Consider the following 17,325-nt stretch of genomic DNA (forward strand, 5'->3'; position numbering starts at 1 on the left):
CAAGACAAGTTGTATTATTGAGTGACGGCATTCATTTTAACATTCCATGTATTTGAGAATGAACAAAAAAATTCCAAGTGCTGAGAAACTGTGAAAAAAAAAATGGAATGCCGCCATGGTTTTTTGAGTTTTAGGTTTGTGCCATACATTCAGTGGCAAAAATTACTCTGATTTACGATCCTCCAGGTCAGTATAATTACTGTAATACTAAACTTAGATTTTTTTTTTCCATTTAAATAGAGAAAAAAAAAATAGAAACTTGTAAAAAAAAATAAAAAATAAAAAAAAAACGGGGGGGTTTGTGTCACCATTTTTTCAGACATGCAGACATGCAACATTTGTATTTTTCTGTCAATTGAGCTGTGTGAGGGCTTGTTTTTCGAGTGACAAGCCGATGGATTTATAGATACCTACAGGTGCTTCTCACAAAATTAGAATATCATCAAAAAGTTTATTTCAGTTCTTCAATTCAAAAAGGGAAACTCATATTATATAGAGTCATTACACACAGAGTGATCTATTTCAAGTGTTTATTTCTGTTAATGTTGATGATTATGGCTTACAGCCAATGAAAACAGAAGAGTCATTATCTCAGTAAATTAGAATAATTAACAAAAAACACCTGCAAAGGCTTCCGAAGAGTTTAAAAAGGTCCCTTATTCTATTTAAGTAGGCTCTACAATCATGGGGAAGACGGCTGACTTGACAGATGTCCAGAAGGCAGTCATTGACACACTCCACAAGGAGGGTAAGCCACAAAAGGTCATTGCTAAAGAAGCTGGCTGTTCACTGCTGATGGACAGCAGTCATGTGAAGGTACTCACACCCCCTCACCGGATGGGGGTGACCAGTGGGGTACACAGTATCAAGTGCAAAGGAGCATCTCCGGTTTGAAAAGACAGTAGATTTTTTTTTTATTATTACTCTACCTTGGGCCCATTAGGTTTATCTATTATAGTAGTGAAAAACCCATTTAAGGATATAAGCTAAGCTTTGAAATGATACCAGGTCCCTCACTACGTGCACTGGTTAAAAATTAGGAAGAGGCAAGAAAATCTTATCTTCCTGGATCTAGATGTCTGTATGAGTGGAGGAAAAACTACATAAAAAATACAAAAAAAGCCTGTTACTGTCATTATTTCTCCTTGTAAACGCAGAAACTTTTTTTCATGTTATCACCTTCTCTTCTCAATCACAGCTACTGGGTAAAGGAGGTATTTACAGGAACTTTTCTTCAAGTTATCACCTCCCTCGTTAGCAATCAGTTAAGAGATTTGCCTTTTGATACCTTTAGGCCACGTTCACACATTCAGTATTTAGTCAATATTTTACATCAGTATTTATAAGCCAGAATCAGGAGTGGGTGAGAAATTCAGAAGTGGTGACGTTTCTATTATACTTTTCCTCTTGATTGTGGCTTACAAATACTGATGTAAAATACTGACCAAATATTTAACGGGACTTTTCTCCTTCTGCAACATAAGTGAGTGGATAAACCCATCTCATTTGGTATCGGAGCAGCAGAGATTTTAGGTTTCTTAAGTTCTGTATTTAGTTGTTCTGACAGTGATCATGGTTAAAGGTTTATGAATTCAGTTACTGAAGTATTGTAGAAATTAATGTATAGATAAATGCCATTGTAATAACAACAGATAAACTCTGGGACGAGTCACAAAAAGTAGCATGAGATCCTGTAACTCTCAGCAGGCAGAGGGGCCGTCACATATGGCTTGGTTGCATTGTCGTGAACTACAGACCCTCTGAGAACTTGGAGAAGGAACAGTCTTTCTATTGCAAATTTTATTATTTGACGTCTGTGTAATGATTGTGCTCTAGCGATACGCCTACCTGAGATTGAAAGCGACTACTTTTGTCAGATAAGAAGAAGTAGAGACGAAGGTGCTAGTCGTAGTTTACAAAACCAGTCATTTCACTTTTTTTTTTTTTTTTGGGAAACAAAACCTCTTATCTTACATTATTTACAAGGAGGTGACCTAAATTTTGCCACAGTGTTAATGAAGAATACAAACCTAAAAGCGAATGACAGCTGTTACATGTGAGCGCGAACATTCACAAATATGGCTACAGTAATATTAACAGCGACAAATGAGAAAGAATGCAAGAACCCTAAAATATACTTATAGGAATCCAATGGAAGCATCTTTGCTCATCACTTCCCGAAATCCTTATCCTTGTGACCACAACAAATATGGCTGTCCTGAGAACGGAACCTAAAAAAAAAACAAGACCCAAAATGCGTAGTGTCAAATTTCCTGCCCAATGACATTGCTTTGGTCCATTAGGCAAGGTTAGCATCGGGATATGGCTCCCTTCATACACGTCAGATGGAAATTATTAACTCATCTTGGAAATTTTTAGACATCTATTTACGCAGAATGTCCCGTCCATTAGATGTTTGAGTTCCTCTGTCAATAGAAAAAGCAAGATATGTTTTATGCAATAAAAGCAACAGCATATGCAGGCGAGTTGCTTTTTGGCAACACCAACTGCTGGAATGTCCTCCCCAAAAAATAAAATAATAAAGGCATAAGTGGTACTTTCTTGGCTTTATATCTCCGTGGCTGTGATTTCTTCAAACTGAATCTCAGCAGCATGTAAGTCAAATTCATCAAGTTCCCTCGCCTCTAATTCCAGAGAAAGCTGCTTAATGTCCCTCTCCAGCTCGCGGTTCTGTTGGTACATCTGGATGTAGTTGTGTTGTAACTGCTTTTGATATCGGATCACCTTTTCCTTTTCTTCTTGCCATATGCGTCGCTCTTCTTCAAAACTTTCGAACTGTTCCTGGTTTCTTCTCCGTTCGATCATCAAGGACTCCCTTAATCTCTCCATGTACTGCTTTAGGCTCTGTAGGTTGTCAGAGTTTTGACGCTGTGCTTTGGCTTCATCGCTTTCATAAAGCAAGAATGGATCTTCCTTCTCGTAGCAGTGGCAAAGTCCATGCCGGAGGTTGGCTACGGCGGCTTCTCGAAGAGTAGCCACCTCCTGGTCCAGCTTACTGGCCTTCTCCCGCAGCAGCTCGGACTCGTTTTTCTTGCGCTGCAGCTCATTCTCGCACACCTCTAACTCCAGCGTCTTCGTATGAGCAGTGTCCTGAAGTTCCTGAACTTGTTCCTCGCTAATCTGAAGATCAGATCGAGTGTCTCTCAGCTGGGAACGGAGCTGGATCATCTCATTGGATTTCTGAGACAGCTCAGCCTGAGCATCTTTCAGCTGTTGTTTAAGTAGAGAAATTTCACCCGATTTTTGACAAACCTAGAACAGAAAACATGACACGTCAGCCATGGACCATGTGCGTCTATTCCATTCAGGGATTTAGTGTTTAACAATACAATACACTTTTTTCTGCAAATCTTTCTCTAGCTCCTCTTTATACAATCTTAAAAAGATGAATTCCAATAATTAAAAGTTATGCCCTATGGATAGGACAGGGGAGAACTTCCAGATCCATTTATGGATTGCTGAGAACTTTCAATTCTGGGAATACCCCTTCAATATAATTATAATTTTTCTAGTATACCTTAAAATACTTATGTAATTTTTCATTTAACTAAAGGGGTACTCTATCAACTACATTTATTCCATAAATATCCCACTGCTTGGCCCTGTGTCTCCTGTTTTCCACTTTGTATGAGGAGCAAAAAGTCCCTTCTACAGCAGATCTACAGGAGTCTAAAGGCGGTGACTATGATCAACAGTGTCCGCACTTTCCATAGACTATCATGAGAAGTGATCCTGCTCGCCTCTCCTTTTACCCAACTGCAGGACACTAGCCCCCATTCCGCTGATGGTGGAAGTCCCATCGTTCTGACCCCAAGTAGTAAGCTGTTAGGCAACAACATAGTATGCCATAAATCTCCTGTCGACTGCCCACTGTATATTTAATCTGTGCAGTCCAGGTCCTTAGTATATTTTCGGTGTTAAAATAGAAAAATCTAAAGCACGTGTGAAAAAAAAAAAAAAAAAAAAAGTCACAATTTTTTCTTATAACCTTAGAGGTACAGACTATAAAAAATAGGAATATAAAAAAAAATCTATTATACAGCTAATATTTAAATTTAAAATAATTTTTATTATCAGGGTAATATTTATTACCCTAAATAGTAACGCAACAAATAAAAGAGAAAACCTTGTTTTACTTATATTATTACTTATACTAAAAATAATATATATATTTTAATTAATGAAAATAAGTAATATATCTTATCAGAGAAATCCACTCCTTTTTCCTCCTGGACCGATCTCTCATGCTGAAAATCCTCAATTCATAGGTAAAATCTATATTCCGTGAATACAAACTTTCCCGTTATGGAGATAGGATATGACAGTTGGTGCTCATAAAGTTCTATGGAGAACTGCAACTGTCTTTTCAGTAGAAGGTCTGTGTTGGCCTATAGCTCCTCCCTCTCCATAAAATTTTAAAGCACCAACTGCCATCTCCTATGTCAGTAATGGGAAAGTATGTCTTCAGTGACTTGAGAGTGAATGATAAATCCAGGAGGAGACAGAAGAAAATTTCTCTGATAAAATATACTAGAGTTGCTTATTCTCATGTGTAATATTGATTAATGAAATAAAAATAAGGAAAACAATTATTTAACATAATTAATATAATTTAATATAAGAGTAATGTTATATTGTTACCAGAAAGATGTAAAAGGATATAAAAAAAAAAAAAGTTAGAACTGCCAAGCTAAAATGTCGCCTGAATGCCTAGGACAACCCTGGTGTATGGCCTGACATCGTACCTCCCATTTTGTCTCCTCCAGTCGTGGCCCGAGCTCGGTTTGCTCTCTCTCGAATGAGGCGCAGCGTTTCTCCAGCAATTCCCTCTCCTGGAGAAGTTGGGAGAAGTCCTCCTGCAGTTTCTTCTTCTCCTGCTGGAGCTGGAATATTTGGAGCTGCAGGACCTGCTGCACCCGCTGAGCCTTCTGAGACGCCTGCTTCATCTTCAGGGCACAGCTTTGTCGGAGATCCTCAATTTCCAGCTCACATCGCTTTTGCTTTTCTTCATAAACCTGTTTTAGACGGAATATATAAAAATGTGTCTGAACCATTAACTCACAATTACCCTCGTTATTTATACCAGGGGACCAATAGTTGAAGCCATGTTCGGAAATACAGAATGAATATGTATAGCAACAGGTGTCATTTTTGGAGCCATGAAGTTACTAATAAAACCTAAAATGTTGAAGCAGCTGTTGGCCCGTAGAGGCCATTAAATACTCCATATGCATGGTCCATGCGTGGATAGCAGACATGGTGCCTGGTTACCCTAATTCCTTCCCTTTTTGCCCCAAGGTGACATGTTACCCGTATGGTGGACCTGCCCAGGGGTATTGAGCTTCTGGTCTCGTGTATATAATTTGTGTACTATTTTCAATACTTATCTCTCTATCCATTTTGCATCCCAAACTTGGCCTCAATGTTGACTCCTCACTTCCCTCTTTTTAGCGGCAAAACAAACTATAGCCCCTGCCTGGAGAAAAACGCACATCCCATGCCTAGATTTTTTTTAGTCCATAACTTTATGACCAATGAGCACCTTATAAGTGTCCTGAGTGTCTCTCACACTAATTCCTTTTTAAGGTCTGGGTCCGGTAGATAACACATGCACATCTGCAATTGTTGAGAGCAAGTATGTCCCTTGACTATATACATAGCATAATACATCATATTCCCATCCAAATTTTTATCCTCTTAATATATTGGGAGTCATCATATTATCTAGCACTGTGTTCTTACAATTGCTCATTTTGCCTTTCTACCCAGCTAATTCTTCTGTTTTCCATTAGGTCTATGATGTCACGTGATTAAAAACTGACTAGCTGAATCCTTCTAAGCTCTATGTAGAAACAGGAGGTCAATTTTCCCCGCATGAGTCATTAGTCACTGCAGAAGTCCCTGGCAGAGGGGAGGAGCAGAGCAACTGGGTCAGAAGTTGAAGAGGGAAATGAATTTTGCAGGGAAAAGAGACTTCCTGTTTCTACATAGAGCAGAATTAGCTGGGTAGAAAGGCAAAATGAGCAATTGTAAGTACACAATGCTATATAATATGATGATTGCAATATATAAGGAGGATAAAAATTTTGATGGGAGTGTTTCTTTAATTTCCACGTTCGCCCTCTTCCTTATTTCCCCCTAACTTCTTATTCCCCTCAACTTTCCCCTTTATTTACCACCCCCCACCCAAACCAAAATGTTTTAATTTTTTAATTGTAAGGCTATGTTCACACATGTGGGGTTTTTCAGTGTTTTTGCTGCAGATTTTTATGCAAATTTTCAGCTGCGTTTTGCAGTACCAGCAAAGTCTATGAGAAACCAGAATTCTCTGTTCGCAAATCAAGTTTTTTTTGTGTGTATTTTGGGCCTTGGTTGGGTTTTTGGAAAATAAAGCGTGTCACTTCTTTCAGTGTTTTTTCACCCATAGGAAGTAATGGGTGGTGAAAAAAATCAAAATTTGCATCAGCGTTTTTCAGCGTTTTTCATGGCAAAATAGAATGGGGTTCTTTTTTTTCCACAGAACTTTATGTACATGCCTAAATAGAGACAGAAGGACAGTGAGAAAAAAATGCTAACAAAATGCAGCAAAACCTGCATTTTTGAAGCAGCTGATTTCCTGCCAGAGATTAGGTTTTGCTGCAGATTTGTGAAGCTGAAAAACCCAACATGTGTGAACATAGCCTAATTATCCTGATGTTGGGTGCTATACTTTTGCTTGTGATCACTGAAACATTTTTTTTGCGTAAACTGCTGCTGTTATATGCGGTGTTTCAACTTTGTTATATTGTTAAAACATAATAAAATATTTGAAAGAGAAAATCTATAAATGCATACACACACATATATACGCATACACACACACATATATATACATACACACATATAAAGCGGGTAAAATAAGTAATGCACTCAACCTCCATGGCCTGTCTGCACGCTCAGCACACAAGACTCCATTGCTGAACAAAAAGAATGTTTACAGTTTGTTCAACAACATTTAGACAAACCTGTGAAATACTGGGAGAATATAGTCTGGTCAGAGGAGACCAATATTTAACTCTTTGGATGCCATAATACACACCATGTATGAAGGCCAAAAAGCATTGCATATCACCCCAAAAACACCATACCAACAGTGAAGTTTGAAGGTGGGAACATCATGGTGTGGGGCTGTTTTTCAGCAAACAGCACTGGCAAACTTCATATAATTGAAGAAAGAATGAATGCACAAATGGGCAGAGACATTTTTGATGAAAATCTGCTGCCATCTACCAGGATTATGAAGATGAAATTAGGGTGGCCATTTCAGCAAGACAATGATCCCAAACACACAGCCAAGGAAACTCCTCAATTGGTTTCAGAGAAAGAAAATAAAGCTGCTAGAATGGCCGAGCCAATCACCTACAACCCCCACCCATCCCCCCAATTGTGTTTGTTAGACTCTGCTCTATGTTTGGAGTATATGCTGGGGTAAAAAAATAAAAAAAAAATCAGTGTATATACCAAACCTAACGATAGGGCTCAATTTACCTGACAAAGGCCAAACAGACAATATTTGGCCTACCTCAGGCCAGTATATGTAAGAATACTTTTTAGTGTGGAATATAAAAGGATAAGAAACTGTGCTATTCCATCAAAGATAGAGAGTGAAAAGAAAAGTATACTAGTACAACAAATAATGTGCGGTTTTCAGATTGAAAGAGAATTAATGAAAGGACAGTAATCACATGCATTAGTTTTTCAATGCACTCTTAGGACAATAGGACCGTGTAGACAAAACACGTGAGGTCACATTATTTTCTACAGGAGACTCAGTTGCAGGGTGGGCAGTAAAGTAATCTCTCAGAACGGACATCCAGAACTGTAGCAGAAGTGGTAGCCTTAGTTGTCTCCTTCCCAGAAATGGCTCTCAGAAGAGGACAACTTGAGGATGAGCTTGTGAACAAATCCAGGCAAAAATATCATCTGACATACAGGTGCATCAAACTAAATTAGAATATCAAAGTGAATTTATTTCAGTTTTTCAGTACAAAAAGTGAAACTCATAATATATAGAGTCATTACAAATAGACTGATCTATTTCAAGTGTTTATTTCTGTTAATGTTGATGGTTATGGCTTACAGCCAATGAAAACACAAAAGTCATTATCTCAGTAAATTAGAATATTTAACAAAAAACACCTGCAAAGGCTTCCTACGCGTTTAAAAAGGTCCCTTACTCTGTTTCAGTAGGCTCCACAATCATGGGGAACACTGCTGACTTGACAGATGTCCAGAAGGCAGTCATTGACACACTCCACAAGGTCTCAGAGTTCCAATATTCATTTGGAAATCAAGGCCCCAGAGTCTGGAGGAAGAGTGGAGAGGCCACAATCCAAGCTGCTTGAGGTCTAGTATGAAGTTTCCACAATCAGTGATGGTTTGGGGAGCCATGTCATCTGCTGGTGTAGGTCCACTGTGTTTTATCAAGACCAAAGTCAGAGCAGCCGTCTACCAGGAAATTTTAGAGCACTTCATGCTTCCCTCTGCCGACAAGCTTTTTGGAGATGGAAATGTCATTCTCCAGCAGGACTTGGCACCTGTCCACACTGCCAAAAGTACCAATATCTGGTTTACAAACAACAGTATCACTGTGCTTGATTGGCAGCAAACTCGCCTGACCTTAACCCCATAGAGAATCTATTATAGAGAATCTATGGGGTATTGTCAAGAGGAAGATGAGAGACACCAGATCCAACAATGCAGACGAGCTGAAGGCTGCTATCAAAGCAACCTGGGCTTCCATAACACCTCAGCAGTGCCACAGGCTGATCGCCTCCATGCCACATTGCCGCATTGATGCAGTAATTGATGCAAAAGGAGCCCCGACCAAGTACTGAGTGCATTTACTGAACATACATTTCAGTAGGCCAACATTTTGGATTTTAAAAACATTTTTCAAGCTGTTGTTATAAAGTATTCTAATTTACTGAGATAATGACTTTTATGTTTTTATTGGCTGTAAGCCATAATCATCAACCTTAACAGAAATAAACACATGAAATAGATCACTCTGTTTGTAATGACTCCATATAATATATGAGTTTCACTTTTTGTATTGAAGAACTGAAAGAAATTAACTTTCTGATGATATTCTAATTTAGTGAGATGCACCTGTAGATCTATACTACATAGATTGACATTGGTGGAGTCTGTGACCTTCAGCCAACACCAATGTAAAGGGATTTTCCAGGTTTTAAAAGTAATTAAAGGGGTTTATATTCTTAGATTGGTTGGGAGTTGGATTTCTGGCTCCCCCGCTGATCAGCGGATTGATGATACTGCAGTGTCCTGGGAAGCCCTGCGACCTATTTATTATTTCCCTGGCAGAGCTCCGAACGTTTTGGAGTGGCTGTGTCTATTATTTCTGCTCAGACCAATTCTCTTCAAAACTTACAGAGCTGTGCTTGGTAAACAAAGAAAAACCGAGGGGGGCGCTATCAAAGTTCCTGTTCATGAAAGATCCGTGACTATAGAGTCCTCAAACACCTTTGACACCGCTCCGAAATAACTGGAGCCCTGTGCCATAACTTTCTAAGCAAAGAGTCATCAGTGGAAATCTGAGCAGTGATGAACATTTAGTAAGAGTGCACCAAGTGTAGCAGATTGACCAAACTCCACCAATGCAAGAGGATCACTTTTATATGGAAATCCCCTTTCACTAGACTTTGAGTTTTGGAACATTTAGTGCCAAGGAACAGATCAGATCCCATTTCCCCACTAAATATTTAGATTTGTTCTTAGTACAGAAGGATCAATATATCAGTGGCTTCAATGTTCTAATTCCCAACCTGGCAAATAGCCGCCTCGTTTTCATCCAGATTTTCTTTCAGATGCTGTAGTTCCATCTCCCGGTCTTTTAACTTCTCCTCCAACTCTCGGATAAGAATCTCTTCATTGATGATGGGTGACCTATCACATGAGCCGCTATCTGACGACTGGTTCCCTCTTCCACTTAATGAGCCAGTGCTTTTACTGGAAGATGAACGTCCACTGTCAGAGTTCGAAGGACGTGTCCGTGCTCGTGACACTCGCTCAGAAAAAACATTTATGTTACTGTGATTATCTAAGTTAATGTGACCCATGGACATGCTGACTGGCTCTAGCTGTTGACTGCAGCCCGTGCTATAGGTAGGAAGACTAGACAGAGAGTTCCGGCCAGAATCTGACATGGTCCCAGAGATGGAACTGTTCCTGCAGCTGAGCGAGTTGTGCTTGTCGTTCGTCCCCATTGAGTTGCCATTGAAAAGAAGGTGTAAACTGCCCTGGCTGTCAGATAAGTTAGGGCCTCCATTCCTTTGGATGATATATTGTAAAGAAGAGTTCCGTTTTTTCGGCACCACTGGTTTGAAAGCTGTTGGTTTTATCAAGGTCTTCTCAATGTTCTGCAAGAAAAATCAGGGTACAATATATTTGATGGATCATCAGTGAAACATTACAACAGCACACAATAGTTTAATCATTTTTAAGGTTGAATGTAGACTCCGGTCCATCAAGTTCAACCTTTAACCTGACAAGTGACATTAGAAAGTCCAAAAAGGTTTTACAAACATTACAATCAATGAAGATTGAAGATGCCCAGTAGTGGTTGCCAATCACAATGCTGGCCAAGTTACAGCCTGATGTAAGACATTTACACTCACTGCCAATGGGAATGTCAAAAGTTTAATTATAGGTACTATCATAGCATTCATTGGTTTGGGTAACAGAAAAACTAAATGACATGACAATTTGCCTATTGGTTTAGCTTGTCTGAAATTCCTGTATCAGTGTCATGGTAAACTGCATATGGTAATTATTTTACAAAATTGATTCTAAAAAATTAGGCCAGGCAGTGTACACCTTTGTACTGATTTTTTATTGTTCATGTTTTTCTTATTATACAAAATTAGGCAACATTCTAAATAGTCTTCATTAACTATTTTCTATACTTTGGCCACAGCCGAGCCCTTCACCTAGCTAGCTTGGTCTGCAAAATCTGACACAAATCTATCAGAGCTCTACTCCTGGCTCTGACAGCTCTCTCTGCTTTCCCTGACCTCCTCTTAGTGTTAGAGATAGCAGCAGGAACATTTAGACATTTCCTTTTCTGTATATCTGAAGAACAAATAAAAAATGAATAAAAAAAGGTCTCCTAGCCTAAAGTTGTCTGTAGGAGTCTTCCAATCCAGAAATATCTGTCACTCAAGCATTCTTTGGTTTTCCTTTATTAATTATGAAAAACTAGGACTTTGGCTGGCCATATACACAAGATCAATTTTGAAAACAAATTAGCTGATTTCCACCACTTGGGCCAATCATTGTCTTACAAGAGTACAAGAATATTCTCGGTGACAAACAGCAGATTACTAAGCGCCTGAAAAGCAATCTGTCATTTCGGATTCAGATTATTTGCCACTTTGCATAAGAAGATTGTGTTTTTCAAACATTTTTTTAAAAAGGGAACCTTCCAGCTGATACATCCTGATCGAACCACAGGTTTCAACCATGTATGTTTCATACGAAAACACAGAGAAAAACATTCTTTGAAAGCCGTAAGGGACCAAGCCAGATGGGAGACAAGTCTGAAAGGTGGATCCTCGGTGGCTTCTCCCCACCCACTCTCATAGCATAGGAGAGTATGTTTCTAAAATATATTTTTCTCTGAAATGCCATGCGTTTCAGAGTCAAACAAACATGGCTAAAATTAAACAGCCAGTGTCCGATCCATGGGGAGCAAGTATCAGTTGTCAGGTTCCCTTTAAACTATGTCCCTGATCTGCCGATTTAGTCTTTTTTGTAGGAAAGTCTTTGACTGATGGGCAGAAGTATAACCTACAAATGTCCAACTTAAGTATAGTTGTTGTCGGACTCTGAGGATTTCTGCAGAACTGGATTACACCAAAATTAAAGTTCATTTTAAATGTCTGTTTCGTTCCTTTAGAGGATCATTACAGTGAGGCAGAAGTAGAGTGTAATCCCATACTGGATAACATGATCTTTCTGGGGAAGATCTACAAACACATCATTATGTTTTGATTTTAAAAAATAAACATTACATCACTAGGAAGATAATATCACTTAAGAAGATTATGCTTTAAGTATTTTTTTCCACTTCTAAAATGTCTTAAAGTGCAACTAAACCTACAACTTAAATTGCCTTAAGCCATTACTAAAAACTTGAGATATCTTAGGATGAAAATAATACACGTAATGTGTTGTGTAATTGAAGGGGTCGTTCTGATGTTCTGTCTACAAGTCCTATAAAACCATATGAATATTCTTGAGGGAGGTTCTCAGCTTTGGGACGCCAATGTGGACACAGAGGGACCAAGGCCATCCATAAGTTGTATAGATGGCCATGAGCAGCTTGCAAAGCTATGGCTGTATAGTTTGACAATCTTACAAAAGCAAAATTAGATCTTTGCCATGTGCCCCGTGTGAGGCAGTGACCGGGATCGTATACGAGGGACCGTATATATCCCCCAGAATATGTACAGAGACCTATTAAACCCATTGAAGTACATTGCAGTCACAGACACAGCTGCGGCTGCAATGCAGGAATGAAGGTGAGCATTGACCTGGTCAGGCTGTCAGGCTATCTGGCTAAGGCAGATTAGTAAAACCAGGCAGGGCCTTCATTTCTTGGAGGAGGCTACAGGAAGGTAGTGGGGTGGCCTCCTCCCTCCAACCCGGGTTTTCCAGTGGCTCTTGCCACAGGTCCTTTAAAAATCCTGCACTAAGGATTAGTGGAGCTCAGTGTTGGGACCTGCTAGGAGCATAGCAGGAAAGCTCAGCGGGCCTGTGTGTAGCTGAACCCACACCTGGGAAGGCTCTGCACCCGTCAGGCTCAGAGAGGCCCAGCGCAGCCGTTGCCCACGGCAATCGTTGATCAAGGACTCATGTAAACCCAGCTGCGAACCGGAGGACTTTCTGTTTACCCGTGAGTTGCTGAATAAAGCTGTTTATGTTGGACTTGCTTGGGTCACTGCCTCAGTTACTGCACAGTGTGAACACCGCCTCCTTACACCCGATAGTTGGATTTTAAAGTAGTTAACCATGAAGAGACTTCCCTCTTACCAGAAACATCAGCTTTTGGAAAATAGTCAACCAAAAAAAAGTAGCAGGATCCTGGTCCAGCAGTCAGGTATGTAGTCCATGGCCACCAAATCAGAGCCCTACAAACCGCCTACTATCTGTGGCATCCCCGGTGTGACATCATGGCTGTAGCGTGATGCATGCATGACGTTACATCAAACCTAATTAATAAGAGGCCCAGAGAAGGAGGTTCACATAGCTCTGGTCCAGCGGCCATGGACTACTGACACAAGCGCTCAAGTCTAATTGGAAGTATATTGTATGTTAATTTCAATGCGGAACAGGAAGATAAAAGAACTTTGTTTCGTGTGGACTACCTAGCAAGGTCTTGTATATATATTGGGAGAGGTCAGTAAATATTAAATAAAAATAGCTCAGCTAGCATATTAAGTTTTCTGTTTACCCTCGGATCCAACTCGACAGCACAGTTTTTAGAGAAGAAGTGTGTTTGGAAAAAGACTACCTCTGAAAAACATAGTACACAAGGACTACACCCTTTAAGGCCACAGAAACTTCCTAAAGGTGGTATCGTACATATATTTAACTTGGCTGAGATCAGTTGGGTAGGAAAAAAAAACAAGTTGTATGTCCTTGAATGACAAGAGATTCTCGGAAAAGTACTACGCTGCCTAGTGGAGTCACATGGCCTATCGGTTGGGAGTTATTCCAATTTGATTTGTGTCACGTGTTTTATGTTACTCCAGGATGGATGTAATCATAAAATACCCCTCATGGCCTCCCATATAGCCAAATAAGAGGTCTTACTTAGCACTGATGAAGGGCAAGCACCCCAAAACACGAGTCTGCAAATAGAGTATCTGGTTTGGCTTTTATCAAGTGGCAAGGCTCATTAAAGGGTCAATATTGACTTTTAGGATTGCTACTTCCAGTAGGTGGCACTAAAGTTCTAGTCCTCTTCCTCTCTGAAGTAGTAATTTGAATAATTTCCCATAGAAGCATATATAAGTCTCCTTACACTGGCATGTCAAGCATGTCACTCTCCACAAGGAGAGACGTTAACCCTTAGACCCCCCAAAATAAAATATGAAACTTTAAAGCTATGTTCACACACATCGTTTTTGTCTGCAGCCAAAAACTGCTCTCTTGGCTACAGGTTTTGTGGCATTTTTGTGGCTTTTTTTTCATACAGATTACAGGTGCAATTAGTCTACAACACATATTTAATGAAGTAAGTTTTATTTCCCCGAAACGCAGCAAAAATGTAGCTAAACTTAACTGTTGCTATGTTTTTTGCAGCATTTTTGCACTTTCATTGCCTTCCATGGGTGAAAAAAAATGCTTAAAAGAAGCTGAAAGAATTGACATGCTGCTGATTTAAAAAAATGCTGCACTTCTCAAATTCAGTCAGTAAAAAAAAAATCAAGAATATGCATGAAATTTCTGAAATCTCATAGCTTTTGCTTGTATTGTAAAATGCAGCTTATTATTTGCATGAAAAAAACGCTGGAAAAATGCTGCATGTGAACATAGCCTAAACATCAAACATCTGAACCAAAAGAAAAATAGCTGAAAGGTGTCCAGACAGGCTAAGTTGGACAATTTGATGGAAAAGTGGTTATTATTACTACATAAAAACTTTCCACTTCTGGTTTTACTTTGTAGTCTAGGTAGAAAAATCCACACACAAAACCTAACAACTAGCCATGAATTATCTACATTTATAGTAACTCATAGGTCTATTATAAAAAAAGGTACCACTGTCAAAAAGATTCCTTGCAAAGGTTACTACTTTAGGCAGCTGAATCGAACATTACCTTTTCTAGTTTGCCAGAAACGGGAATAAGTTTTGGTGGAGGTCCTCTTATATTCCCATTGAGGGCCTTGTCTTCCCGCACATCATCCACATCACTGCAAGGACTATTGGGAGCTCTGGCTTCATGCCACTCCTCCTTAAAGTCCTCGTTGACATAGGTATAATTCCCATTAGTCCCAGAGGTAGCAGCACAAGTTTTCTTTGTAGGAAGTCCATTAAAAAGTGGGTCTTGGGAGATATGGTTACTTTTTAGGAGTCCTTCCTGCTGTTTAAAAAAGTTTGGCATGCTGGCAGGTTTACGGCACTTGCTACTAAATTCAGACGCCTTGCATTGCTTGTCATGATAAGGTCTTCCAGAAATAAGACTGCTTACACTTCCCATAGTGTTCTCAGAGTCTGGTGACCTTGAGCTTGGTTGGTCTTTGGGAATATCAACTTCAGGGTTCTGGTCAATGGACAGGGGTAGAGTCTGCACTACAGCCATTGTGGGCGTATTTGGAAGACGTAGGTCTACATAAGCAACCTGAAGAAAGAAAAAGGAGACAAAAACAAAAAAAAAATGGTTCATGTTTTTTTCTGACTTCTCATAACAAAGTATTCAATGTCTCAAAGAAGTATTCAACAGATAACCACTAAGCTTCGTTTCACACGGCTGGACACCATCTCTCCTTACATTCTTTCGACTTGGTGTTATTTTTCCACTTTCCAGGACACAGATCAAAGCACAGAAATGATGTTGCTCTTATTACACACATGGGGGAGACTTGTCAATCAAATGTAGCCGCGACATTTCTGAGTAAAATATACCTGGCTGCAACTGCACATCCAGGCTTGGATCCATGTTTGGGGCATCATAAATATAGAGACCGGTTACCTTTGAAGTCGCATTCTAAGTTAGCAGAGTTGTGTTTTAGGACGTGTCTGAACGAATTCTAATATTTTGTTTTGGTGAGAACACAACTGGTTCTTATCAAAAAGCAAACAGAAAAAGAGAGACCGTTATCTAAAAGACATGCTTTCTGCGCTGCGTTATCAGAGGAAATGTGAAAATTCCAAAATTAGCACTAAAGGGAACAAGAACATGAAGGGTTATATGATACTTAAAAGAGTTTGTCCTCTTTTCAAATACTTTTGCCTGCTGGCTCAATTCATTGTAAAAGTCAAAACCACGCTTTACTTACCCTCCGTGGGACCAAGGCTGTGTCTCTGGTGCTGATCCAGTGACAGCGCTGCAGCCAATCACTGAGATCAGTGGCTTGTGCTATTTACATTGGAAGGGAAAAACTGAGCTGGCATGAAAAAGGGGAAAACGACTGCAAATGGAACCTGTCACCTCCAAAAACGTTATTTTCCAGCAGATATAGTGGCAATCTGCAGGTAAATATTGTTCACGTCATGTCTGGCTGCCTTACTGGGAGTGCATCCAGGAATTCAGGTGGTGAAGGGAACATTTACAGTCACAGCTCACTATACAATGAGCACTGTCATCACTCCCCCTGCACCTTGACTGACAGCCTGCTCTGCACACATACCCTGCTGAGCAGGCTGTCAGTCAGGGTGCAAGGGGAGAGCTTACAGCGCTCTCATTGTGTAATGAACAATGACTGTATCCGCTCCCCAAGCGGCTGCAGGGAGAATAAAACTTCATTTTCTCTATGTAGTAATGTTTCTAATAATTCTGCCAAACTTGGTTAAAACAATATTTACCTGCAGATTTCCACTATATCTGCAGGAAAATAGCATCTTTGCAGGTGAGATGTTCCCTTAAAATAGAAGTAAATAAATGGGTTGTCTTGTCTCTGAAAAAAAAGTATGAAATCACTATGTGACTGCAGAATCGTAGCATTGAGTGATCTGCTCACTGTCATGATTTCCCTGTATTCCCCTTGCGAGTGGTCAGTCATGTGACTACTTGTATGCAATTTGCAAACATGCCGACTAGTCATATGCCGACTAATCATAACAGGCTTCACTGCATAGCAGAGAATTAAGAGAAGTGTTTGAGTCTAGTTGGCATGTGACATATGCAAATCACATTCTCATCCTCCCACAAAGGGAATACAGGGGAATCGTTACAATGTGTACATTCCATTCAGTGCAGAACTGGTTGTCTCACGAGAGACATTCATGGCACATCCTGTGGATAGGTCATAAATGTCCGATAGATGCCTACTTCCAGAATAGGGGTCTGCCGATCCGCTGATCTGGCTGACCACCAGTGGGTGGAGAGATGGCCCTGCATGGGTCAGATCTCTCTATTGATTGCTATAGAGGTTCTGAATACAACTACGGTAAGTGTATTTGCTTAAGAGGAACTCACATAGTAATAAATGAAGAGAGTTGGTGCTAGCTGGCCACCTTTCCACTCTCTGCTGGTGGGACGCCAGTGGGAATGGGGCATCCCAGTTCTGGAGAAT

The 17,325-nt window shown here is 39.9% G+C and overlaps 1 protein-coding gene across 2 annotated transcripts in view; it reads right to left on the reverse strand.

Moving 5' to 3' along the window:
* Positions 1 to 264: 264 nt before the first annotated feature.
* LZTS2 (leucine zipper tumor suppressor 2) overlaps positions 265 to 17,325 on the reverse strand; it is a 172,348-nt gene continuing 155,287 nt past the window's right edge. For both annotated transcript variants that reach the window (XM_073685295.1, XM_073685296.1), the window contains 4 exons: positions 14,910 to 15,431; positions 9,849 to 10,442; positions 4,767 to 5,036; positions 265 to 3,273 (listed from right to left, as the gene is read on the reverse strand). In XM_073685295.1, the coding sequence (XP_073541396.1) occupies positions 2,569 to 3,273; positions 4,767 to 5,036; positions 9,849 to 10,442; positions 14,910 to 15,431 (2,091 nt within the window). In that variant the 3' untranslated portion in view covers positions 265 to 2,568. The remainder of the gene's footprint in view (positions 3,274 to 4,766; positions 5,037 to 9,848; positions 10,443 to 14,909; positions 15,432 to 17,325) is intronic.

This window comes from Phyllobates terribilis, unplaced genomic scaffold (assembly GCF_046119375.1).
Source record: "Phyllobates terribilis strain yellow unplaced genomic scaffold, ASM4611937v1 Scaffold_5__5_contigs__length_657084704, whole genome shotgun sequence".
NCBI lineage: Eukaryota > Metazoa > Chordata > Amphibia > Anura > Dendrobatidae > Phyllobates > Phyllobates terribilis.